This window comes from Chlamydotis macqueenii, chromosome 1 (assembly GCF_036417535.1).
Source record: "Chlamydotis macqueenii isolate bChlMac1 chromosome 1, bChlMac1.mat, whole genome shotgun sequence".
Taxonomy (NCBI): domain Eukaryota; kingdom Metazoa; phylum Chordata; class Aves; order Otidiformes; family Otididae; genus Chlamydotis; species Chlamydotis macqueenii.
Window position 1 is genome coordinate 199,394,528 of NC_141556.1, and position 25,673 is coordinate 199,420,200.

At 40.7% G+C, this 25,673-nt stretch overlaps 1 protein-coding gene across 5 annotated transcripts in view; it reads right to left on the reverse strand.

Annotated features, from left to right (window-relative positions):
- GRIA4 (glutamate ionotropic receptor AMPA type subunit 4) overlaps positions 1-25,673 on the reverse strand; it is a 237,775-nt gene that overhangs the window by 17,092 nt on the left and 195,010 nt on the right. For 2 of the 5 annotated variants that reach the window (XM_086739580.1, XM_086739583.1), the window contains exon 14: positions 88-202. The exons of the other annotated variants lie outside the window; for them this stretch is intronic. In XM_086739580.1, the coding sequence (XP_086595706.1) occupies positions 88-202 (115 nt within the window). The remainder of the gene's footprint in view (positions 1-87; positions 203-25,673) is intronic. 5 annotated transcript variants of the gene reach the window in all.

Here is a 25,673-nt window from a genome sequence, read left to right on the forward strand (position 1 = left end):
AAGCTGTTTCGTCGCAGGTAAAACCCCAGCAGATGCACCAATTACTTCACATACTGTTTACCCGCTTTTGGTGACATTGAGGCTAACCTTGGAGTCACCTCCCCCGCTGCCACATTCTCCTTTGTCGTACCACCATTTGTTTTTCAATTTGTCCAAGAGGCCTTGTTCATTCAGTTTTAAAACTGCGAGGTTAACAGCATTTCTTGAAACGATAAAACATATTTTGTAAGAAACTGCACAGCTGTTAAGATGTTAGAAGGAATGAGGACTTAAGCTGTTTATAAGCTTGATCCACACACTAAATAAACCTCTCATTTCCATATTTCAAAGCCCTTGGCAGCACAAATAATTGTAGTTGCTTTCAAATGTGAAAAATGTGTTTCCTGTGTAGAAATGATTTTCAGGACGGCTTGGATTTTAAGAAGAAAATTCTATCAACCAACCAAAACAATTTTTGCAAAATGATGATAAAACTCTGCCTGGAATTATAACTGATTTACACAGACTTACTTGAATCTATATTTAGAGTATCTGTTTATTGTGGGCCCAGGCGGACTTTTCAAGTAGATGGGAAAATGTATTCCCATACACTAAAGAGGCGAGATCCAGACGGCTTGTGCTAGGTGCTGCCAGTCACTGTGTCACATACAGTTTTGATGTGTAGCACATCAGAGCTGCACAAACCATGGGCTACGGCTCCAGAAACAGGCAGTCTGAGGTGCAGCTGAAGAAGAGCGCTAACAGCTTGCAGGCTGACTACGACACTATCAAGAGAAAACAATGCACAAAGAGGTGCCGGGAGTCCTGCAGGTCTGAAGCTTCATCACCTGCTGCAGGCACATCTACACATTTGGGATGCAGGCTCTAGAGTCCTGCTCCCTTTGCACAGTAGAGCCTTAGCTGAAATGCAAGACCCGGGGTCCAGCTTAGTGCCCTGACTCCAGGGACTGCCCTGCTATCCTGGGAGAACACCCTGTCTCCCAGCCCAAAGGGCACCCACGGTGTGGGGGAGGAAGATGGTGGTGGAGGGCATCCTCTCTGGGAAAACCTGGGGACAGCGCAGCCAAGCCAAAGCTCAAGCTCTGCTAAGACCAAACCCAGCCCATCTGCTGAGTGCTGAGATACAAGCAGGTAGCCAGAACACCCTGAGGACTCTTCCCTGGAGAGTTTATCCAGGTTATTCTACCACTGGATGAAGGACGAACCCTGCACTGCTAGCAGCACAGTGGTGCAGGCACTACAAACAGAAAGCAGCTCCATGAAGCTGGTGTCTTCCATCTCATGTTTAAGTGCTCTTTCCTCAGATGAGAGAAATATCTGAGAGACCTCAGATCTGTGCAGGCAGAGGGGGGTTGCCAGCACGAAGGCCAAAGCACAGAATCACCGCTTCTGTATGAACTCAAGGCTGCTGAGAGTGCACTGGAATTCAGGCAAGAAAGGGACACAGCTAGTCTGAGGATGGTGTTGCTTCTGTGCGTGCTCGAGGTTTTCCTTTAGGTGTCCAGAGAGCATTAAGATTGGATGGCAGAGGGTAGACAGTATAGATTGCCATACAAACTCAAATGTAAGGCACCTGGATTTATGATAGGAACTACAGTCACTATATGACATTTTAAAATCAGTTGGTAACTAATCTGCCAAGGCATTTATGCAGCCTTCATCACCTCCTGAGGAACCTTTGCACTTGTATAACTTTCTATTTTTACTATTAAGAGCCTCAACAGGCACATATCGCAACGGTACAAAACCACATCAATATTTATTCGTAATTCCTAATAATAAACTTGCTTGCAGATCTGCAAAGGCATGTGGAGCAGTGGCATCATATCCTTGAAGCACCATCTCCAGAGGGAGAGAAATGATCTGTGAGGTGCCAACATCTTAACTACTGCTTTTCAGGGACAATATGCGGTTGAGAAAGATGGAGTTTCTCCCTCTGAATTTGTTTAACGGTGTCAAGATCTGTCTGTCAGGGCTGAGTGGGATTTGGCAAGAGCTATGTCTGTCAATGGCATCCTCCCCTCATCAATTACGTCAGGATGCAAGACTTTCAAAGCATTTGGAGAAGGACTGGGCAAGAGAGATCCTCTGGTGGCAGGGCTCCACCAGATCTTTGGGCACCAGAAGCTACAGGGGCTTGTGATTCACCTTCTCTAGAGACAGCTGGTCTATGGTCTCTGGGGATCCCTTCTGGTCTTAGAATAGAAATTTTTCTCTTACTCATCGGGAGAGATATCTTCCTGGCAAACAGGTACAGACAACAGTATTTCACAGCTTACGGAGTGCTCCTTACAACATTGACCTGTTTGCGTGATAAATGTCAGCTTCAGGAGACACCTTCACTGTCTGGTAACAGCTTTTCACGTAGCTCCTGCTGGAACCAAGACAGGTCTTTGCTGGCTGGTCATGAAGTCTGGGAACTGCTTGTGTGTAGATTTGACTTCACCTAGCTTCACTGCGGTTACATTTATACGAGAGTTTCAATAGAGATAAAGAAATCACTTGTCTGTCCCTGCAAGTCAAAAAGAGAACTGTCGGCTGTAGTGGGAGTGATAACAGACTGCTCTTTGTGGATGAAGCTTTAAGAGGAATTTAGCAGCCAGGCTGACAAATGTGATTTTGTCTAAGTGCTCTAATTATGGTTCATACTCCAGAGGGAGAGGAAAGATGGCAAAATGGGAATGAAATTGTTCATTTGTCCATTTTGTTCTAGGAAGCAATTGCTTTTCAACCAGCCGTATTTACTACAAAATATGTAGTCCTACTCAGCTTTTAGCTACAAAGCCTAGGGTTTTGGCTTGTTTGCCCCATTCAGAATGGTAACTGTGTGGCCAACCTTGCCACTTCACAGCCAAATTTCCAGTACACTAAATGTAAATTTTACCTTTGTAAGGACATTGAGACTGACCCATAGATGAAAGATGATCCTAGAAATGCTACTTCTTTGATGCTGAGCAGCATCACAGCTGGGTTACTCTGAAAATGGCTTAGATATATAGCTGGAAACTGATGTCTACAAAGTCAATGTCAGAACTCTTTCAACAGGAACCAAACCAAGGTCTAAGTTAATGTTGCTACGTCTAATTGTCACACTGGGTAGCAATAACATAAACAGCTGCTTTGACAGTGCTAGAGATGCAGGCAGGAGTGATCACTCCCATGAAAAATGAAATATATCTCAATGAATATCACTAACTCTCAATTCAATGACCCACTTAAGCACAGTCTCATTTTAAAGCAGATGGGAAGCCCTATCAATCAGTCCATCTGTAAGTGCATCTTCGTACTTTTTCCTCTAAACTGTAGTCTCTCAAGTGTGAACACTAAAACTCATTGAATTAGAGAAAGTCCTTATGCTAAAATCCTTAGAAAGGTTGTTTTTTCAGTCTTTATCTTATCTCGGTGAAGATGTTACCTGATAACTTCCAACATTTTTCCAAGCTTTTCAAGTTTTCTTCTTAGTCCTTTTATCTGGATATTCTAAGATTAATAAAAAACAACTAGGCAATTTTTTTTTTGACAACTAATATAAGTTTTCATGTTTAATTTCCACGTTGAAGGTAAAGAGCTTTCTCACTTGCCAAATGTCTGAATTTGTCTTTCAAAGCATTGAAGATTATCAAGGAAAATTTTCCCACAGTCATTTAGAAAAGCTCCAGCTGGTTGATAGTAATCCTAGAGTGATAAATAAATAAATAAATGAAACCCATTCATGAGAGGGTTATTTAGCTGGGTTATTAGCCATATCCATAGACAGTTTCACAGCACAATAGAGAAATGGAAATAAAAAGGATGAAGAAGTAAATGTGGATTTAAGCTGCAATCATTGCTCTGAAATTAAACAGTATTGTTTATAAATGTCGCACATTATTGTCCTCATTATGTCTAGCAGGCCATGTAAAACCAGGTTAGTTTCACACTGCTTTCTCTGCTGCTTTGTTATCCAGGTCCACCTCAACATGGGGAAATAAATAATTTCCTTCTGGTCAGCAAAACACAGAGAGCCTTTGCTCAACACTACTGTACCTCCCACAGAAATGTTGCTCCTGAGATCCCGATAGGCGCAATGATGATCACATTGAAAATTATATACCTGAGATCTCAGAGCCAGGCTAGGTCACTCATACTCATTCTAGACAGCACGTCGTTGTGCCACAGAGAAAGTAATTTTGAAACTTGAACATCTGTGGCAGAAACTGTTCTTTCATCATCAAAAAATAGGACCGTATCCTCAATACCACACTTAGTCAAAACTCCCACTGAAGAACAATGTGTTCCTCAATAAAGGAACTGAAATCTTTGCAAGAGTAAGGGTTTAATAGTAGAAAGCAGGCAAGTGCTTTAATATTTGACTCTTAATCCCTGCTGTCACTGCATAATCCTGCCTTTTCTATGACATAGAAGAAAACAGAGTCCTTGTAAGCAACAGTCAAGCCAGTTCAGCCAAAACCACAGTGCTTGCATTACAATGATACCTCACTTCACAATTACTTGAGTGCACAGACAGTGATTTCAATGTATGGATCACTGCCTTTTTTAAGCTGCCTATAGAATTACAGTATGAAAAACTTGATGAGAATTAAATCATTCTCACTCATTTAAATTAACTTTCCATCTTTCCAAAAATAAATGGTAATAAGTATTTTACAACACTAATCGGTGTCACTTTTTTTAAAGACCCTACTTGTGCCAACTGCAGATATGCCTTTCACAGTTAGCAAAAGATAAAACCGCACAGACAGATGACAGCGCAACTACCCAGTTCCTTGCAAAAGAACATCTATGACTCCAGACAGATAACTTATCTGCCACCCAGAAGAACTGCAGTAGGTTGCTTGCCCAAAGCCCAGGAAAGCTGGCAGAGAGGTCTGCTTTGACTTCTAGTGAGTCTGGGTCACAGCAATGGTTAACAGATGACGCATCTGTTGGACTTCAGCGGTGAGGCAGGCGTTCAACAAACAACCTGAACAGCATACAACACTGTGGCACCCAGCAATTATGTGCTCCACCGCAGGAGGGGCATTTCCAAGGCTGATGAAGACACACAAAGGTCCCTGCACCGTAAGGGAATGAAACAGATGCCCAGGCTAGGGACCACATACTACAGTAGCCAACATCCTAAGCACTGCTGGAAGTTTGAGACAGTCACAGGGGAACAGCACGGAAGGGGGCACCAAATTCTGCTTAACGCATTTTTTTAAGCACCTATTTCAGCACGGCAATGCAGTATCTCCAAGAAACCAGAAACTAAAACGTGAAATGCATCCTGCATGGTAAAATCAGGCCTGTTTTCAACAGCCCATTGCCCAAAACAAGAATACATGCAGTAGGTAGAAAAGGCTCTCTCCAGCCTGATCAGACTTGAACAAGTATCTACAGACTTGGCCACAGCTGCTTTTTGGCTAAGTCTTTCAGCTCCCAAAATGTCTGGATGCACAGTGGTTCACGGGATGGAGGGGAGAGCACCACCCATCAGCAGTGCTCAGCACTATCTGCAATGCAGTTCAGGGGAGTCAGCCTGAGCACATGTAGTGAAGGAGATGACCTCCATGAAGGCAGGTCCCAGAATACCTGTTTTTGAATACGGGATGGCATAATGCCACAGACAGGTCCCTAAGTACTCATTACAACAAAGGCAGGATCTCTGCTGGGAGCATTTAATAACAACCTTTTAGGCAACCAGTAGAGTTTTGCCAGGAAAACTTAAATGTCTTAGCTATTTAAACAGCTTTGACATTTTCCTGAATCCCTTTCCTGAACTTAGTCTCATAAATTCTGTGCAACTGGCACGTTAGATAGCAAAATACTTCCCTGAACCCTGGGCAGATTCGAGGTGAAATTCTGCCATTATCTTTACAGACGGCGGCACTGTTCTTTCACTGCTTAGCATTAGGGATGTTTTTCACCTGAAATAATGAACAAACAGGATGTGAAAAAATAACATGACTCACTAGTTAAACTCTACATACAGAGAGGCAGCTTTGTTTAAACTGCAGCCGTGTTGCACAGCGTATCGTCCCAGAACTGCTGGTGCCACCACCACAGTTACTGAGGCAGAAGCAGAGACCCTGACCCTCTAAAAGGCTTTTCACAAATCCTTCCCACAAGGATTTTCAAGTCTCCAAAATCTCTCGGTCACCCAGAAGTCACATTGTGTGGAGGGATGCCACCTCTGTTTAACCTTAGGTTTTCTGAATGTACAGCAAATGTCAAAGAGTACCTGAATGTTAAATGACTGAAGCACCACAGGTGGGCCATATGTGAAGCATGGTCCAACTGGCAAAATACAGGGATTTCGTTTCTATTCTAGTAAAATCCATGACTACTTTGTCATAGAAGTTTGTTGTATATATACTCCTATATAAGTAGTGCCTGGAAAGAAGTGATGCACCACGGATGTGGTCATGCACCCACAGGAGAAGCTCACTGAAGGAACAAACTTTCCCAAGGCCACAATGTCACAGCCAGCAACATGCTGGCAATCAATGACGCATCTCAAACAACTCAAAGCTCATTTTCTTCCTTGCACTTTGGACGTCTCTCCCTGCAGCTACCTGCTGATGCAGTTGTCTCCCAGACATGCCCCTTGGTGCTCCTAGCACAGGCTGGAGGGGATCCTCCCTTGGGACAAGGCAGAAAGAGAGCCCGGTGAAGCCGAGTTCAGTGACCTTATTTCAGTGATGTGAATCGCAGTTATTTTCTCATGATCTAATCTGTATCCAGCCCAGGTGGCTTGGGAGGAGGCCACAGTTGCCCCAGAGCCTCCCTTCACTGCACAACCCAACGCTCCCCGGATGCAGCTGAGGATGCCTCAGACGTATTTAGTGAAACACAAGTGGATGCGTTTTTACAGCTTGTTCATATCATCCATTTAAATGGGAAAAAATAAAATGCAACCTGACCAAGCAAAAAAGATAAAACCTGCCCAGCTTCTGAGCTATTTATTTTAACCACGTTTCGAAAAGTGCTGATGGCAGATTGTAACACAACACAAATGGAGCACAGTTTAAGGGTGTTTGAAAATTCATCAAGAGAAATTAAGTGTAAAGCTGCATGGCACTGGCTGAATATGTTTAATAAATTAGGAATGAAACAAGCATTCCGTTAACGAGGAAGATGCAGCCAAAGCTTACATCATTCTATACTCAGAAGGTTTGAAGGATCAATAATGCAAATATTAAAAGAGAGCTAATGCAAGAGCATTTTTACAAGAAAAACAACCTTAATTTTAGTAACGAAGGGCCAGCTTTGGAATCAAATCTTTTTAAACATGTTCAAAAATTTATAGGAATAATTTTTGTACTGGGATTTATAGAGGTTTGCATGCTGTAATGCTATTTGTATGAAAAAATTGTATTCAAATACTGAAGCACAGTACATATCAAGACATTTTCACATGTAGCTGAGAGTTCAAAGAAAATAGCGTCCTTGGCACTTGCTCTGATAGTTTACTCAGCATTTATATCAAATAAAGAATTACTAGTATTCAAGTTGTGAGCCTTCACAACAATACTATCTCTTCTGCAGTGGGTCTCAGGGTGTCCTGCTAAATTCTTCTGTTGCGATATACATGGGATGATGGGAGAAAAGACGTGACCAGCCATCTCCACTGAGTGCCCAGGCCCAGCGGAGGATCCACCAGGACAGTGAGTGCCTCTTGATTTCACTTTTGCAAAATCCACATACCCATGAGGAACAGACTGGCCTGTCGAACGCGAAAAGTCTTGCAAAAAAGCTATAGGCAGGTTCTATGCTGCATTAGAAGCTAATAGCATTTATCAATGGTATTTAAACATCTCCTACCCAATTGCATTTAAAACATGTCTTCCAGAACAATATCTGAAAATATTCTATAAACACGAAGAATCTTTTCAAGAGTGTGTATGTACTGTTATTCTTTGTTTAGAAATTGGAAATTTAAAGTAAATACTTTCCAATTGTGGCTAATTAAAATAAGTACAACGCTCTTCATTTAGCCATCCAAATTAGATGGTTAATTTCCAGGGGCACTGAGTACTCACAGCTTCTATGTGTATCCTAGGTTGCAGCTTGGTTACTTACTGAGCTTTGTAAACAAATGTGAGCCAAACTGACACCTTGAAGATCAGCAGGAGCTCCAATTAATGGGAGACCCACTGCTGCTAAAAATTGCCATAGCTACTTTGAATTCAAAGAAGCTCTGACAATTTACACCAGTTAGAGGTCTGATGACTGTAGTTTAAAATATTTATATAAATTGAAAGCTGTTTTGCAGCAAGATACTCCAATTAGAGTATGCAAACACTTCATGGCACCAGCAATTAAATATGTATTTTGTTTGTGTAAAAACAACAGCAGTTGACCTGGGAAGGCAACTCAGCTTGTTTCTCTGCTTTATACAAAGCTTTGCTGTAAATAAAAAACACATAAAATTGTCCCTAGAGTAACTGTTCGTATTAGTTCAGTATATAGTCTTTAGTAGAAACAGAAACAGCAGTTTCTCTCAACTCTGAGCTATTTTAATTTTTGCTAAGGACTATCTAATCCTGTTCTTATTGAGCAGCCTCACTTTTCAAAGCATGATTTTTCTTGCTGATTGCAGCATCAGCAGGATTATGCGAATAGGCTGCTGCACTCCAACACTTGCAACTCAAAATGCGTATTTTAAGGGCTTGAGTGGGATTTTTCAAGTGTCTGAGCACCGGTGTAGCATTGTCTCTATGCTGCAGGAATTGCTCTGAGGATAGGCCTAGCCCACTGCCAACTTCCTCCAAACTCTCTCTCGCTTCAGAAACATTAGGAATCCTGAGACCTTTACTTTAGTTATGCATTTTATATTCCTGAAAGCATTTATAATGTGCAAAATGAGCATTTTAAAATACTTATTTAAAATACTTAATGGTTTCAGGTAGGGTAACATTCACCTCTGGCATGGCTGGCAGAAAGCCTTTTGCCTTTTACACCTTAGGCAAAGCAGACCTTGACTCATGGGTTTGTGGCAGCAGGGTGTTCGGATGCTGTTTTCACTTGCCTCTCCAGTAACTCCTTAATTTAGGTGCCTCTGATTGAGAGAAAAATGGTAGTACTGGCATGGACAGGTAAGGGTTTCGTGGCGGGGCACAGGACATGGTTCAGTGCCAGGCAGAGGTCCCATTAAAATTGGGTTAGCGCTGCTGAAAGAGAGGCAGCAATGGCTCGTGGTGGGGGCCTCAGTAATGAGGCTCTACCAGGTCTCTTGCTGTCCCTCTCCTCTCCTACCCAGACTGCATTAGCGCCGGTCTCTTTAAATGACATTATATTACGTTATCCAGTCTCCTTATGCCACTCCATCCACAAGAAAAAGCCAAATGCTGCAGTTTACCGTCTGCACAAGTCATCTATTTGCTTTTTGAATGGATGACTTGATTTTAACAGGATTGAAAACATTATTCATCATTACTGATGTTGGCTAGTAGATGTAATTTTATTTTACATAATATCTTAACCATATTTGTAAGGCGTTTTAGGTTTATGCTTCTGAATGTCACAGAGTGGCTATTTCCATCCAGAATGAGGCTGGGAAAAAAAGTCTCTATTTTGGATGCAATTCAGTGCTTATTGAATAGAAACAGGGTGTGGTTCCTTATACTTTGAAAGTTCTTCCTTATTTATATCCATCTCAACGCCTTTGATGTCACTGATGGATTACCAGACAACCTATTAAGGTCACGGACTCTGGTTGCTCCACACAGAGGAAGATTTTACTACACCAAAATCTTCCAGCACAAAGCAGGTGGCAGCTGTTTCAACAGCTTCTAATTTTTCACTCCACTCAACATGTCCCAGCAGTGGCAGAAATACCATGCCTTGGACTGAGCATTTCACAGCTTTCATCCACAGGAAGACCCAGCCCTAGGCTGAGTCACCTCTCTCCAGAAGAAATTTTACTGTGACCTCCCAAAGCAGTCAGGATTCATTGCTGACTCTCACTACAAATCCTGGAAAAGAAAATATCCTGTTGGACTCACTGCAAAAATTAGGTTTACTGATTCCTAACCAGCCCTGTGTCTCAATGTGCTATATAAATGTATGTTCTATTCAGTGGGTAGCACAGCAGCTAACACAATAAACCCAAGATTTTTCTCAATGTAGTACTGAGCATATTTGGCATTTTTGGACACTGGTTCAACTTTGGCAATGTTTGAAGAGATTGCACCATCAGAATTCTCCAACTTGTCATTTATGCCAGACAAAATCTCACTCTTTATGAGTATACAGTGGTAAGAGGGATAAGAGTAACTTTATTTGACATGGTCTTCTCCTGTTATTCTCCTCCTTATGATATGTTGCTACATTTCCTTCCTTGCAAGCAGCAAGACCTCATAACAGCAACTGACTAGTTTAAGATGTCAGTTTAAGATTAAGAAATTGTAAAAAAAATCAGGAGCGGAGTGACTTCTACAAGTAAAGATGCTCAACTGAGCATCTGTGCATGCCTTTTTCACAAACTACCTCACCGTCAGCTTAAGATGTTCCATAAAAGGTGACAGAGGTCCTCTATCCTAGCTAATGTTTCTGAGATGTCCTCAAGAGAAGAAGATTAATATAAAATGAGCTGCATTTAATTACTTTCAGGGTGGCAGAGACATATGTATCTGTGGCAAGAGCCACAGTCAGAGAAAAAACTTCCTGCTGTTTTCTCAGCAGCTCTAACTGGGGAAAAAAAGATAACTTACTGCTATCACTGTTCTCAGGAATTTGCAGAGTAGCCAGATTCAATTGAATTTCTATATTTTTATTTTAGAAACCATACCCACTATTTTAGGTGCTGTTTCCAGTGAGCACCAATCTTTTGCCTGCCTGGTTATATTTTCAGCCACCAGGTCTCACCAAGTCCCAGTCTCACCTTAATGAGAATGAAGCATGAAATGACCGCAAAGCTAAATACCATAAGCATGCTGTATGGTACTGAAACTGCTGCCATACACACAGTTCGCTCATCCATTAGTAAACCTACATGGGAAAGCTGCAGGGGAAGAATGCAGTTTGGTTCTGAGGGGATTCATTCACCTGACATCACTGTCCACAAACATATTAACGTAACAAGGCCACTATGTCAAAAGCCATTGACAACACTGAGAAATCAGGATGGACGCTTAATTTTTACTGTCGTCAGAAACAGAACACTAATTCCTATCCGCATAGCTGATACACTGATATCAGATCTAAAATGAGACTTAGAAGAGGCATGCGAGGTTTCTGCAACTCCACATGCTTCTTTGTGACTCCATACCAATGTTTTTAAGAAAGAAGGATTATAAGGAAGGGAATAAATGGAAAGATCCCTGCTAAGAGATGGTTTCTTAAGCTTTGGTCTAATTATAATGCAAGCACTTTGAAGTTCATTATTTTAATTAGAAGCAGAGACTGAGAGAAAAAATAGGGGGTCCATTCCCCAAGTGGGAGCTCTAGCTGCAGCTGCAATGCAAACACTAAGGAATACTGCATAGCTTGAGCCTCACTGAAATTCTGGCTTGTGTTTTGCCTAATGGCTGATCAATACCATACAAATGAAGCAATTACAGTTGTGTCATATAAAGCCTTATTTGGTCAGTAGCCAAAATGAGGATTAGCTGGAAGAGTTCCTAGGACTTTCTGTCTGAATATTATCACAGAAGTTAATGAGGAAGATCTGATAGGCTGGGACAAATACAAATGGTGCCAGCAACCAGACGAGATGGTCAGTCCAATAGCCAGCATGCTGATAATGAAAATGCCCTGAAGCTAGCTGAACAGTCCAAGATCAGGTGAAATTATCAGACAAGGGCAATCCAAACCCTCTGGCAAACAGCTATATAATGTTGCCACTATCAGCAGAGCCATGTACCCAGCAGCAAATGCAAATATACCAGCGCTCACACCAGTCAGACCAAGCACAATCACATCAATACAGCAATACTCATGCCCAAAATGTTTCAAACACAAGCAACCAGGCTACAGAGAAAACAAGGTATGGAAATTACTAATAGATCTCCACAGTGCATATGGAGATCCAGCTAATGTAATTGCTGCTGTCCTGAATACATGCCCACATGCTACTTTTATTAAAAAAAAAAGCTGGAGCACTCCACTGGTGATGGAGATTTCTGCACTTGCTTTCTAAAGGGAAGGCAGAACAACATGTGGTCATAGACCACAGACTGTTTAAGAAACCATTAGTTGAAGTTACATTTTCCCTATTGTTTTGTCTCCAAAACAGTTTCTTTGATCAAAGACACTGATAAATCTATCATGGGGTTTGTTCCTCCGTGGATCTGAAATAATCATACAAACATCTGAAATAGGAATGGGCTTTACACATTCACAGCACAGCAAACACTACGCTATTAACCTTCACTGTCCCTCTGAGGTTGATGGGTAGTTGTCATTACCCTCAATTTGCAAAGGTGAAACTGAAGCCAGAAGGTGAACTGACCTCCTCCAAGACTCCCAGAAAATTGGGGCAGAATCATAATTAAACTCATCAGTATGACATGACTTCCAGCCTCATGCTCACTCAACCATACTTTATTGCCACTCAGAGGTCTTCAGGCCTTTTCAGGCAAGTGTTCACAGAAAATTTATCCTTCTGGCCTCCCAAAGGAAATAACTTCCTAGAGATAGACTAAGCTTAAACTTCTGTGCACATTACCTCAGCTCAGTCTTTAACCATGAGAAACTCTAATTTTTCTGCATAATCTGCCAAAATTGAGCGACAGCCAACCTGAGTGGTCTGACTCCTGTAACAAAAAACTTTTCCACTTTTTGACTTACTCTTAGGGGTTCCACAAAGGTCCATGCTGTCAGACGCTCAGCAGGTGTATAAGGCTGCTTGGGAAGTTAAGAGCTCCCTTTGCCCTGGCAAAGCAGAGATACGAAGCACTGCCACTTACTTCACTGAATTCAGATACTCTCACTCTCTTCTGCTTTTCCAGCATGAGAATGGGATATAGATAAGAACAATCTGATTGACCTTTAATTCACAGAAATAATAACTAAAGCCTAGTGGTCAGGAGTAGCTTTTACATAAGTTGAGGAGAAGACTTTCTAACAAGCAGAAAACTTAAACATCCCTCTCCATAAGCTCCTACAATTTTACAATTACTCCTGGAGTTCCAGGAGATTCAATGTGATGACTGAAGATGTCATTTTCACATCCATAATTGTCAAAAAAAGGATCATAGCATAGTGGAGTCTGGAAGGCACCTCAGGAGGTTTCTGGTGCAGCCTCCTGTTCACAGCAGGGTCAGCTCTGAGGTCAGACCAAGCTGCTCAGGGCTTCATCTAGTCATGGTTTGAAAAAATCCAAGGATGAAGACTGCACTACTACTCTGGGCAACCAGTGTCACTATCAGACCGTCCTCAGGCAGCCAGGGAAAAAAAAAGTTCCTCCTTATATCCAGTCTGAACTTCTTCTGTTTTGGTTTACGCCCATTGCCTCTTACCTCCCCATCCTGCACTGCTGTGAAGAGCCTGGCTCCATCTCCTCAAAGACCTTCCCATAGGCAATGCAGGCTGCTTTTAGGTCCCCCCGCAAAGCCATCTCTGCTCCAGGCTGAACAAGCCCAGTTCCCTAAGCCTCTCTTCACAGGTCAGGTGCTCCAGATTCAGCTCCATCTTGACCACCTTCTACTGAAATGGCTTCAATTTATTGATGCTTCTCTTGAATTAGGTGGTCAAAAAAGGATGCAGTATCCTAGATGTGGTCTGAATGTTTGCAATTATTTTATTTGATGCCACAAAATCTTCTCTTGTGGCCTACAAATTGGATGAACTAAAAGCACTCTAATTGGAAACTGCCTTGGATAATTGCCCACTATCTAAAAGAGATGCCAAATGTAGCAGCCTGCTTATTTAACTGTGATACGAACAATTTCTGAATCCTCAAGAAACTGTGATGACTTTCTGTTCACTTTGAACTACACTTTCATAGCCTGAGTTTGCACTATTTAAACTCTGCACAACCAGAACTAATTGCTAAGTGTTCATGTGGATTTAAAGGGAAAAAAATAATTAGCAGATAAAGTTAGAGTAAAATTAAAATAGTAACATATACCGATTAAAATCTGAGGCGACAGATCTTAAAAAGAGCAGAACATCTGAATGTAGGTCTGAATGTAGGAAAGCTGGTCCCACAGCTTTGCACACAGAAGGACATAATCTTTTGAATTAAAACCAATGAAGAAATAGCATCAGTCTACATCTTGGCTCTTACTGTTTTATGTTGCAACCAGTAAACAGATTTTGTGTAAACATTCATATTCAAAACTTCTGCTGAAAATGTAAAAATCTGAAAAAAATACCTAGTAATGTTTCTATTTAGGCACTTGAATTTTGGGTGATTTGGCTTATTCTGAAAAAGTCAAGATATTCCTTTGGAAAAAACTCACAGATTTCCAACCAGGTTCGATATGTTTTTCTGTAGACTCAGAGTTTTGAGATCCAAAATAGATCTGAACCACATAAATGCTACAGCATAAAATGCTATAAAAAGAATTTCCACACTACTGTGTGCAAAATCAGGTGCCTACACCCACACTAAGAAAGTCAAAGGTCTCATTCCGAATGGAAAAGCCTCTCTTAAGACACAGTTGCAATTTTTGGCTGCACTAAATGGAACCAGATAAGAAATAGATTGGAATGAGCCTAACGTGTAATCAGAGAAAGCCTGTTCTGGAGGTAACAGATGGGCTGCCAGATGTTGGGGCGGCTCTCACCTGCAGGCCTTATTCATCCCTGCTGCTAGTAGCGGAAGATTCAAGGGATCTGGATCTTCCTGCACACGGATGCTATTCCTGCCTGTGGTGGAGGAGGAGGGGGAGGAAAACAAAAAAAAAAAGCTCTGTCTTCTCTGGGTCCTGGAGGCAGATTATTCTTTTTTCTTTTCATGTGTTCTTTTAGAGTAGAAAGAAATAACTGAAGTGTAACAATAAAATAGGTCTCTGTATCAGGTCAGGCTTGGACCACTTTCATCCAGTTGACTTTTGACTTTTAAAAAGCGTGGGGAAAATTGTAGTTAAACTTTGACTACAGAAAACTGCCAGTCCTGCCAAAAGCTGTTAAAAGAGAGTCTCAGTCAACGAAAGAGCACACAGCATTGCTCAGCATCATGTGATTTGCTAGAATATATGGTTAAATAGGAGCTAAATCCTTTTTTAGTTTTGATTTAAGCTCTTACTCAGTAACTTAATTGGAATGGGAACCAAAGGAAGGATGGCAGAAAATATAAAAATACAGAGACTTGAGCAAAGGATATCTAAATGTAGTTGAGAAAAAGAGCAGTAGTTTTGACTGAACTTCCTACCACATACAAGGTAGACCAGTTCAGAGAAATAACTACTGATCGACTACAAGTCACTGTTTTATCATACAATCTTATAAACTTATCTTGTTCAGTAAGATGCACATATGGTCATTTTTATCTGGTACCTGAGCACTGTCATGCTGATGTTGGGAAATAGCCACATTTTGGAGAAGTCATGCCAAGATATAGAGCAGCTTAAATTATATACTAAAACTCCTGAATCTCATTTTGTACTTTTTTTCATTGGCAATATATTTCTGGGATGTTCACTCCCTCCATAATGCCTATTCTGTTGCACAGTGTGCCAGTCTAAGATACTGTTCTCAGCTCAAAGAAACCATAAGAAATAAAATAAACTTTTTTTCCCTACTTTTGATTTGGGCTTTCTCACAAGAGTAAAGGCTGCATAAAGACTAAATGCCCATTTTGTGTCTCTCGGGAGTCCATGTAGTACTTACTGTCAATTGGAAGTGGGCAGTTTTGCGACTACCACACAGATTAATCGCAAACTGTTTTTCAGGTGCTATTTGTTCCCCAAATGTCAGTTCCACAGAGAGGTATTGTTATGAGCTGCTGAGATGCCTTTCAGTGGCCTGCTCCCTTGCTTTAGTCTACCTACAATTTACCTGGACAATTATTTTCTTAGTGGGATAGGCCTTTTACTTGGTGAGAACTGTACCATCAACTTCAAATGGTAGCTGCCTTGTGCCCTTAATGAATACATATTCTGAAGCCTGACATTTTCCTGGGAATTGACACCTAAACAGCCAGAGAGTTGTAATGAAAAGAAAAGAGAGAAATAATAACGAGCTGCATTGTTAAAATATAATGGGCTGCATCTTGCCCTCCGCTGAGCTGTTTTATGAGGGATTGGGGAAATGGCAGGGAAAAGGGCAGGATAAATTTATTTCTGAAGTGCCAAGAAGCAGAGTTTGTTCCTCAGAGGATCTATATACTGGAAACAATGATAACTCTTTTGTATTATCTAGAGCTTAATGATGGTGACAATTGGGATGAGTGTTTATGGGTAAGAATCAGGTGGAAGGCCAACAAGGCAAATATCTTCATAGAATCATAGAACAGTTTGAGTTGGAAGGGACCTTTAAAGGTCATCTAGTCCAATGCCCCTGGCAAGGAGCAGGGACATCTCCACTCTGGGCAACCTGTTCCAGTGTTACATCACCCTCATCGTAAAAAATTTTTTCCTTATCTCCAGTCTGAATCTGCTTCCCTCTGTTTTAAAACCATTACCCCTCGTCCTGTCACAACAGGCCCTGCTAAAGGGTTTCTCCTCGTCTTTCCTGTAGGTCCCCTTTAGGTACTGGAAGGCTGCTATAAGATCTCCCTGGAGCCTCCTCTTCTCCAGGCTGAACAGCCCCAGCTCTCTCAGTCTGTCCTCACAGGAAAGGTGCTCCAGCCCTCTGATCATCTTCGTGGCCCTCCTCTGGACTCGCTCCAACAGGTCCACTGGTCGACAGCTGACTGAATATGAGCCACCAGTGTATGTAGGTGGCCAAGAAGGCCAACAGCATCCTGGATTGTATCAGGAATAGTGTGGCCAGCAGGAGCAGCAAAGTGACTGTCCCCCTGTACTCGGCACTGGTGAGGCCACACCTTGAATACTGTATTCAGTCCTGGGCCCCTCAGTACAACAAAGAGATTGAGGTGCTGGAGTGTGTCCAAAGAAGAGCAATGAAGCTGGTAAGGGGTCTGGAGAAACAAGTCTTAGGAGAAGCAGCTGAGGGAACTGGGGTTTTTTAGTCTGGAGAAAAGTAGGCTGCTAACAAGCAATAGGACAAGGGGAAATGGCCTCAAGTTGCACCAGGGGAGGTTTAGATTGGATATGAGGAAAAGTTTATTCACCAAAAAGGTAGTCAAGCATTGGATCAGGCTGCCCAGGGAAGTGGTTCAGTCACCATCCCAGGAAGTATTTAAAAAATGTGTAGATGTGGCACTTAGGGACATGGTTTAGTGGTAGACTTGGCAGTGTTAGGTTAACTGTTGGACCTGATGATCTTAAAGGTCTTTTCCAACCTAAATGATTCTATGATTCTATCCCACTAGCACACTCTGGGGATTAATGCTTATCAAATCTTGGCAGAAGTCGAGAAAGTCAGTAAGACGTGCACAGCAATGGTATCAGTATTTTTGAGAGATTCCCATCTTCACTGGTAGTTTTAGGGAAGTTCACTGGTTATACTTAAATACATGCCTCTTTTTACCTGACAGAGAACTGAACAGCCTGACAAATTTCATTTGGACAGATTTGATATAATGAAGCTTCCATTCTGTTTGCATTTGAATCTTTCAGAAACAGACAAACAAAAAAGAACTGTGATTTTTTTTTTTTATGCCTTGATTTCTTTCTGATTGTAGAAAATGAGCCTGTTATAAAACTTGTCCTGGTGCTTCAAACACTTCTATATATTAGCACAGAAATTTCACCTTTAGTAATCACTAAATGTCAGAAAGAGAAAGCTCTTGTATAAATATCCTGGAAAAAAAGGAAAACAAAGAAAAAAGAATCCTCATTGTGCTGTTAAGCCTATGCTAAAGCCGAAGAGATAAAATGGTAGTTTCACATTTTATACTGATTATACTGCTAATTTAAAAATACCTATTGCCATCACAATGTGTAAATAAAAAAAAAACCTTTCTAGGCAATAGTCTCATTGCTGTTTCTATGCTCTGTCCTTTCAGTCCTGCTTAGAAGCACCTCATTTCACAACTGTTCTCACTAAAATCTGGGACCTTCCCTGGAGTAAGGAGCAGGATGATATCAGCAGAGAGGTATCAGAATGTAACTATGCGATCAAAATGGAAGCTGGGCTTCTTGGAAGAGCTTTGTCTCGCATCAGTTGCTTCTAATATCATTTGTAGTCTAGGAAAACAGAAATAGCAACAGAACAAATTTCTGTTACTTTTGCTCTCTTCTCCAGACCACCGAGAGCTTTGTTCAATTATGAATCCCTCCCTGAAGCCTGAGAGTGAAAACTTCCTGCAAGTGGCAATGAAGAAGCAGGCTCTGTTGGGCAAGGTAGATCAGAGATGATTCTTTGAAGTACTTGAAAGATATACTGGTAGTTTGTTTGGTTTTTTTTTTTCACCAGGACAGACAAAATTCAGTGAGTGGAGCATCATGGCCACTAATGAGTTGTTTTCTTCTAAAGAGACAAATACCAGAAATTCTCTCAAGAACAATGCTCTTCACTGCAATTTGGTGGCTTAAGTCAGGATTATTACAATTTCTAGTCTCTATATGTAAAAATCACAAGAAAGGGTAAAACTCCTCCAAGTAGAAGATTTTGTTTAAATACATTTGCTCATACGTCTTGTAATGGAGTTAATTAGCCATCATCAACATTTCCTCTTCTCTATTCCACTCTTTTTGCATGTGGAAGATCCTTATCTTGATTAAAAATTATAAAATTAATCCAATAGGTATCACTGGAGATACAGAGCAAGCTGGGATTCCAATCTCTGTTTGCAAGGCTTTATTTTTACTTTTAAAGAAGTATTCTGTTTTTAGACAGAAATAATCCACATAACTGAAACTAAGTATGCCTCCCAGGCTCAGCTGAAAGAACACCTTGCCAACATTCATTGCCAGGCTCTCTCTTCACTGATCTTTTGACCGCTGACTTTTACATTCCTTGCTAAGCAGTGGCCCACTCTCGGCCTTTTTACCTAGTAAATGTTCCTTTTAGTTGACAGAAAACCCAACAAGCTCTGAAGGATCTGACCTGCTTGAGAAATATCCAGGCTATAAGCTCTGACACTGAATGGATAATGGGGTGGTAATTCAAACCTTGTTATGCCTACAGTGAAAGGAAGAATATTATGCAAAGTCATACACTATGATCTACACCATCGGTCAAACAGGATAATGTTTACAATATGCACAAAATGTTACAGATCACATTCTAGTTTTCAAATAATTTTGTATTGCAGAAAGAAATGACCTTGTAAAATCTTCGTAAGTAAAACTCCTGACTAAAATCCTGGGTTTTTTAAGTATCAGCAGACCACACCATAACAATGCAGGGATTTTTGTTTTCTCCACTGCCCCTTGTTTTAAAAGAATAGAGGTCAAACTCAGTAGTTTCACATCACTCATTTTTATCCTCAAATCTCCATTATTCACCTCTATATCTTTTCTATATCAAACATAAGTAACACCAGGTTGCAGCTCCTACAGTGCTTTGCTGAACTGATTGCCTCTGTGGATAACACACTGATTACGGTCATGACCAGTCATCTTGGCAGGAGAAGAGAAATGTGAAAAAAAATCGAACCAGCTTCATTTGCCTCTCTCCTCACTGTGAAGGTCACCTGTCTTCAGCATGATCTGGGGAGATCTTTGGATGCCAGTGTTGCTAGCTGGATGACAGCTAGCCAGCAAAGGAAATACCCATTCTTCTCTCTGAATTGCCTGAACAATGCTCAAAAGCACAGACCCAACTGTACATCACCTTTGCCTATTTGTATATCTTTCTAGAAAGAGGAACATGCCATTGAGTAAAGAATGCAGCCCAGATGCATAAAACCACCACAAGCTAGAATACCTACACCAACAATATCAGCTAAAAATAAATAAATCTCTGAAGACCTTTGAAAACTGAACACAGAACAGTGGTCTAGGGAAATGCTTACTTTGTGATACAACACAACTTACACAAACAAACTTCATTCATGGGAGAAGTCTATTTTTTTTTTTTTTTTGTGAAGATTAACGTATTTCCACAGTACAAAACCTTTGAAAAACACTAGTGGAAAAAGTCCTCTCTAGTAAATAAATTTTGACGCTGCAAGTAATTTGGACATTCAGCTCAAACAGTTTTTCCTAGTTTTCCTCTTACTCAGAGGGAATCTGTGAACATCGTACCCAGTTTTGCATACAAAAATCAAATTTTATAGAAATAATAAGAAACCAGAGAATATAAGAAGTTTTGGTGGAAACATTTTTATCTATTATTATAGGTGACTACTGTGTAATGGCTCTGATTCTTTTCACACAGAGCTTAGTGTGAATTATCAGTTCTGCAAAACAAGGATAAAAAGAGAACTGGGGTATATACTAGAATAATATATTAAGTTCATGATAAACAGCTTCGACAGTGAGTGATAATCTGGGAATTCCATCCACAAGAAGCTCTGTATACTCTGGTCTCTGAAAACATCAAGGACAGAACTTGACAAAAAGTTTAATGGTCCCATTGGAAGAGATTATACTATCAGATCTACCCTTATTTTCCCAAGCTTGTTTCAGGTCAATGAAAAACATCAAAAATAAAAATAGAGAATATCCCATCCTATGTAAGTTCTGACAAAATTTTGTATGAATGAAAATACATTACCAAACCAAGTTTTCCTTCAACACTACATTTCTAACTAAGGGACAATACTGGATATATCCTTGGAAAACAAAGGTAACATTGTCAGCTGTAGTACCACATTGAAACAAAGAATAGAAATTTTAGATATTTACCTCAGGAAAACAAGGTCTAGCTGAAGTCATTCAGATTAAGATGGTAGGTTATAAAGCCAATGCACACAAAGACTCTCTTCAAAACAGATCTTCACCTTATTCACATAAACTCACATGTTTTGTCAAGAAGAAGTTCCCTCCACCACAGATCACTCACTTCTAGGATAAATCTCTTTCAGGTATTGCACAATTAGAGGAAAAAGGAGAATCCATACAATGCTGACAGGCCACCACTGGGATGCCTTTTGCACCCCAAGCACTCTCCAGGCACTCCTCCCTTGCAAAGGATGGAAACTAAAATCATAGTTCAATGGCAGCTTCACTCCCGTTGTACTTTGCACTTCACACAAGTTGCTAGAATGATCAGAACATTACATCTGTATCACCTGCTTCACTGATGCACTTCTCACATTTCTCACCTCATGTTACTACACACAGAGTAAAGAATGGATAAAGAACTGGCACCTTAGTTGGTGTAAAGAGTCAGTTCATGCCACCAGCTGTAACACTGCAAAGAACTCGCAGACCCCCACATGGACCTTTTTGCCTTCCTCTCCAGAACATAAAGAACATAAAGTCAAACTGGAGTTATTTCTTTACTACATAAAAAGAATAGAGACTTAAACAAAGAAATATAGAATCCCAGATTCATATCTATAAACATTAACCATAACTGAAATAGCAGGAGCTTAACATAGCTTTGGATTTCATCAGGTTGGTGAACAACTACCATCAATCTTTAAAATACATCAATACATGTATTCACAACAATTTTCTTTATTATTATTTGGCTAGATCTCATCCTCCACTCTTATCTGGCTGAACTCAAAGTGTCTCACCAGACACTCCTGACCTGAGCATGTTTCACTCATCCACACTGCGTACTGTCAGCTGCAGGACAGAACAGCCAAATGCTCTTAGTTAAAACAGTCAGAAACAATGACAACTCGTCGTTTTTTAGCCCAGTCTGTCATTCACCTTTGCATCAAACAGCTTCAAGGTACAAAAAATAGAAAAAGCTTTTAGTGCACCTTTAAGACAATACTGCCCCTACTTCCTTTTTCGTTATCTCTGAGCGGAGAACTCTTTCATGCTGATCACTATTCAAAATTGTTTATGATGCCTACATATCTAAAACAGAAAAGCAGAGGCATGCAAGGCGTAGTATATGTGTAGTACAAGATCTCCACATGTTGCCCTCTAGAAACACAGATTACTGCAAGTGGCAAGGCAGACAAGCCAGGAATGATCCACAATGGCCAGAAGTCTGGCCACGAGAATGTCTTCTAACGACAACATATTTACAAAGCCAGGTCTTGCTAAGCAGACAAGCAGCACTCTCTTAACCACCTTTGAAAACACCACCTTCGAAGAAAAAAACTCATTAATTCACACTGATTACTACGCAGTAGTTTTGGAAGGATACCTACCGTGGTAGGAGGAGGAAACAATAAGGACAGCTCAGTAGTGCCATGAGAGGAACTCAATCTTTGTTGTGACAAGAGCCTTTGCCCTCAATCGCATGTTCCTTCTCAAATGTCTTTTATAACATTGTATAAAAATGAATATCACTGAAAAGGAAGGAAGGAAGGAGACACACATGATGTGCAACGTGGTACTGCCCAGTGGGCATAAAAGAAACACACATCAGGCATTTCCCATTCTCCTCCATCCAGTGATATGCATGAATCCTAACACTGCACCAGCACTGAGAAGAAATAATTCCATTTAGCCAATAGGTACTGGTTGAACACTGCAGGAGTGTAGCATGGAACCCAATAAGGAAGAGTTTCAAATTAAAATCCACTACCCTGCTCATGTGTAGGGTCATGAGCAACAGAGAGACCAGTCCCTGGATCGCTCTGGCAGGTGGATTTCATCTGCGTGAGTGAAGTGATGGGTATGTGCTCTGTAATGGATGTGAGCCCGGTGATGTGATGGCAAGGAACCATCGCTAGTTCTATGCTACAGGAAGAAGTCTGATTTAGATGACACCACTTTCTGTCAGTATTAAATGTATGAAAATATACGGTCTAGCTCTCCATAGACTCACATCAATTTTATGCAGCTGATACTACATTTTCAGTGAAAAAAACTCCTGATTTATAGTCATTGTAAGTAGGAGGAGGATTAAGACTAAAATATCTATAGTGAAATAGGTGTTCAAAGAGTTTAGTGAATAATTTGATATGAATAATTCATTTGAAACAATTGATATTTCCCCCTAGTCCCGAACAGCCCAAGAATATAGTGTGGAAGTTTAACATTTATATGCTACTTGCAATTATTTGTGAACTACATCAAGTAATTTGTAGTCTACACATAACTCAAATTGGAAATTATGATTACTAAATAAAATATAGAATTAACAACTCCCACAGCAAATTATGTCTTTTGACTAATTTATGTAATGAGCTTAGCTAGTCTACCCTTCATGTATTTCAATCTGCATGTTCAGTATTCGCAGTTATCTGTGCAGGCAGCAGTTACGTAAGTCATCTGATCAGCAACAGAAACACTGCCATGTGGGACACCGTCAAAACAGCAAAACCAGTATTCCACAATTTCAAACAATTCAGAAAATACTGAAGCATACAGTTAAAATTTACAGCTGAGTCTTTTCTGTTCAAAAGCACAGGGGTAGAAAGTTTTTCCCTCTTCAGTAAGCACTACTGTCTATAGATATATATGGAAGAGGTGGTACGAATATGAGGTATTGCTTGTTCTTTATTTCTGTCCAGAACATTAAGTGCGTTGCTTAATGTTTTTAATAGGCAAGCAGCAGTGATGTGTTGCCTGAGGTTTGTCACTGGGACTGGAGAGGGAATGGGGTGCAGCAGGAGAACAAGCAGCTCAGCACATGTGAAAGAAAGGCTGGGGAAAGGCATGGACATGGACAGCCAGTCAAGACAGCTTGAAAGAAGATTTGGTCCAATTTTCGGGTTGGGCAGGATTTCCCCTATTCCTCTTTTTGAAACACGTGGAAACACCCTAGTGATAGTTGCTGACCCCTAGTTAGACCAAACTGGCCTTCCTGAAACATATGGGAGCTTGGTCTTTAGCTGGGATGGAACCAGGACTTCACACTTGATCCTTACAATCATGGTTGTGGTCTTCCTCTCTGTTCTTATTAAATAAACTGTCTTACTAGGCCCTCTTCCTTCTAACTGCTTTATGTGTTATTCCCTTTAGTCCCAGATATTTTTATCTAGCCAACTGAACAAAACTGAAACAAGCCCAAATTTGATGCAAACCAATTTCCACTGGCTACAAGTTTTCATTATAACTGACTTCTTGTTGGTATTGGATACTCTGCAGAAGAAAGTGAGAGGGACTAAACAGCACCATAAAGCATGCTTAGAGCAAACAGCCCACTGCTAGGATATGTATGACAGCAGCTGAAGTGATTCCTAAAAAGTCTGCCCTGTCTTTGGCACAGTAAGTATGACTGTGTCAGGAATGGGCATCTCCTTTCTATGGGAAAGCAACTCCACTAAACTGCAGTGCTGCCTAGCACTTCTAGGTTGCCTGGAATACTGAGAAGGAGATAGAAATCTATTAGAAATATAAAATAAAAAAGTAAGTGCTCTGAAAATATATCCAGATAATAGATCAGCCTCTTCTATTAATCTGCTGCCTTCTGCCTTTAACAACCCCATGAATTCTGGAGATGTTTTTCTTTGTAACTAATATTTTTATTGTTGTCATTTTCCCTCTCTTGCCTCCTTATGTTCTCTTACTACTTTATTCAGTGGTAAAGGTGGCAATTTCTAAATCTGAGAGTTATTGAACGTTAAGGACTAAAAATTCATATTAAATCACTGAAATAACTGGCTTGATTTTTCCTTGCACATACAAATCTTCTTTTGCTGTGGATGGAAATGATTCTGATGATACTCCTATTCCCATCCACGTAATACAGTTATGGCTATTGAGGTTTGTGGTATTATGTGTAGGTTAAACCGGTGAGTTAAGAGTGAGTCTAGTTATCTGCATAGTGGTAATTATGTCTCCTCTGCAGTCACGGGTGTAGACTGGTTCCTCCTTAGTTATTTCCTGCACAGAACTACGGCTCCATCTGCACTTGCAGCTCCTCCCTTCAACTTACTTTGTCTCCTCTGTGAAACTATTTCATCAGAGCCAGCTGTAATCCCTTATCATGAGCATGAACTGGAGAAGTGGGGTGCTGGTTGCACCGGGGGCCATTCCCTCTCCCTCACCCACATGCACCCTATCTCTGTAAGACTCCACAGGCCACATTCCCTCCCTCTGCTAGTTGCCCTTTTGCTTTGAAGAAAATTGGCAAGTCTACCAGAGGAAAAAAGCAAGTTTAGTTTGCCTTAAAGATTAAAGACAACACCATGGTAAATACTGCCAATTTTAACACAGAACTAGTGCCTTCAATTCTGTTTCCCTGAAAATTTAAATGAAAAACAAATGATCTGCCTATCAAAAACTCTCCTACTTGACTGAATGTGTCTGAAACCATGATAAAGAAAGAGTTTGAAGGCAGTACTGAAATGCATAATGCTAGAAACACAAACTTTTTTTTTCTAAATAAGAAAGTGCTTTTACAAAAAAAACGTTAATGAAGTTGCTTTCATGAAGGACTAATTGCCTCCAGGCGATGACATTTGAGAAAAAAGGATGTTACAAGCAGCTTCTTATTCAGAAATTAGCAGCCAAGATCAATAAACAAAATATAAAATGTAGCCATATTATTGATGCAGATACTGATGCAGACAATGTAGGCATAATACTGCTACAAAGGGTTGAATTTGGTGAAAAAAGCTGATGAAATAGAATAGCTGATGTTGATTCTATTGAGGCTGACTTTCAGTAGCTAGTGTTCAACCAGTTTGGTTTTCATATGGCCTTGAAAGA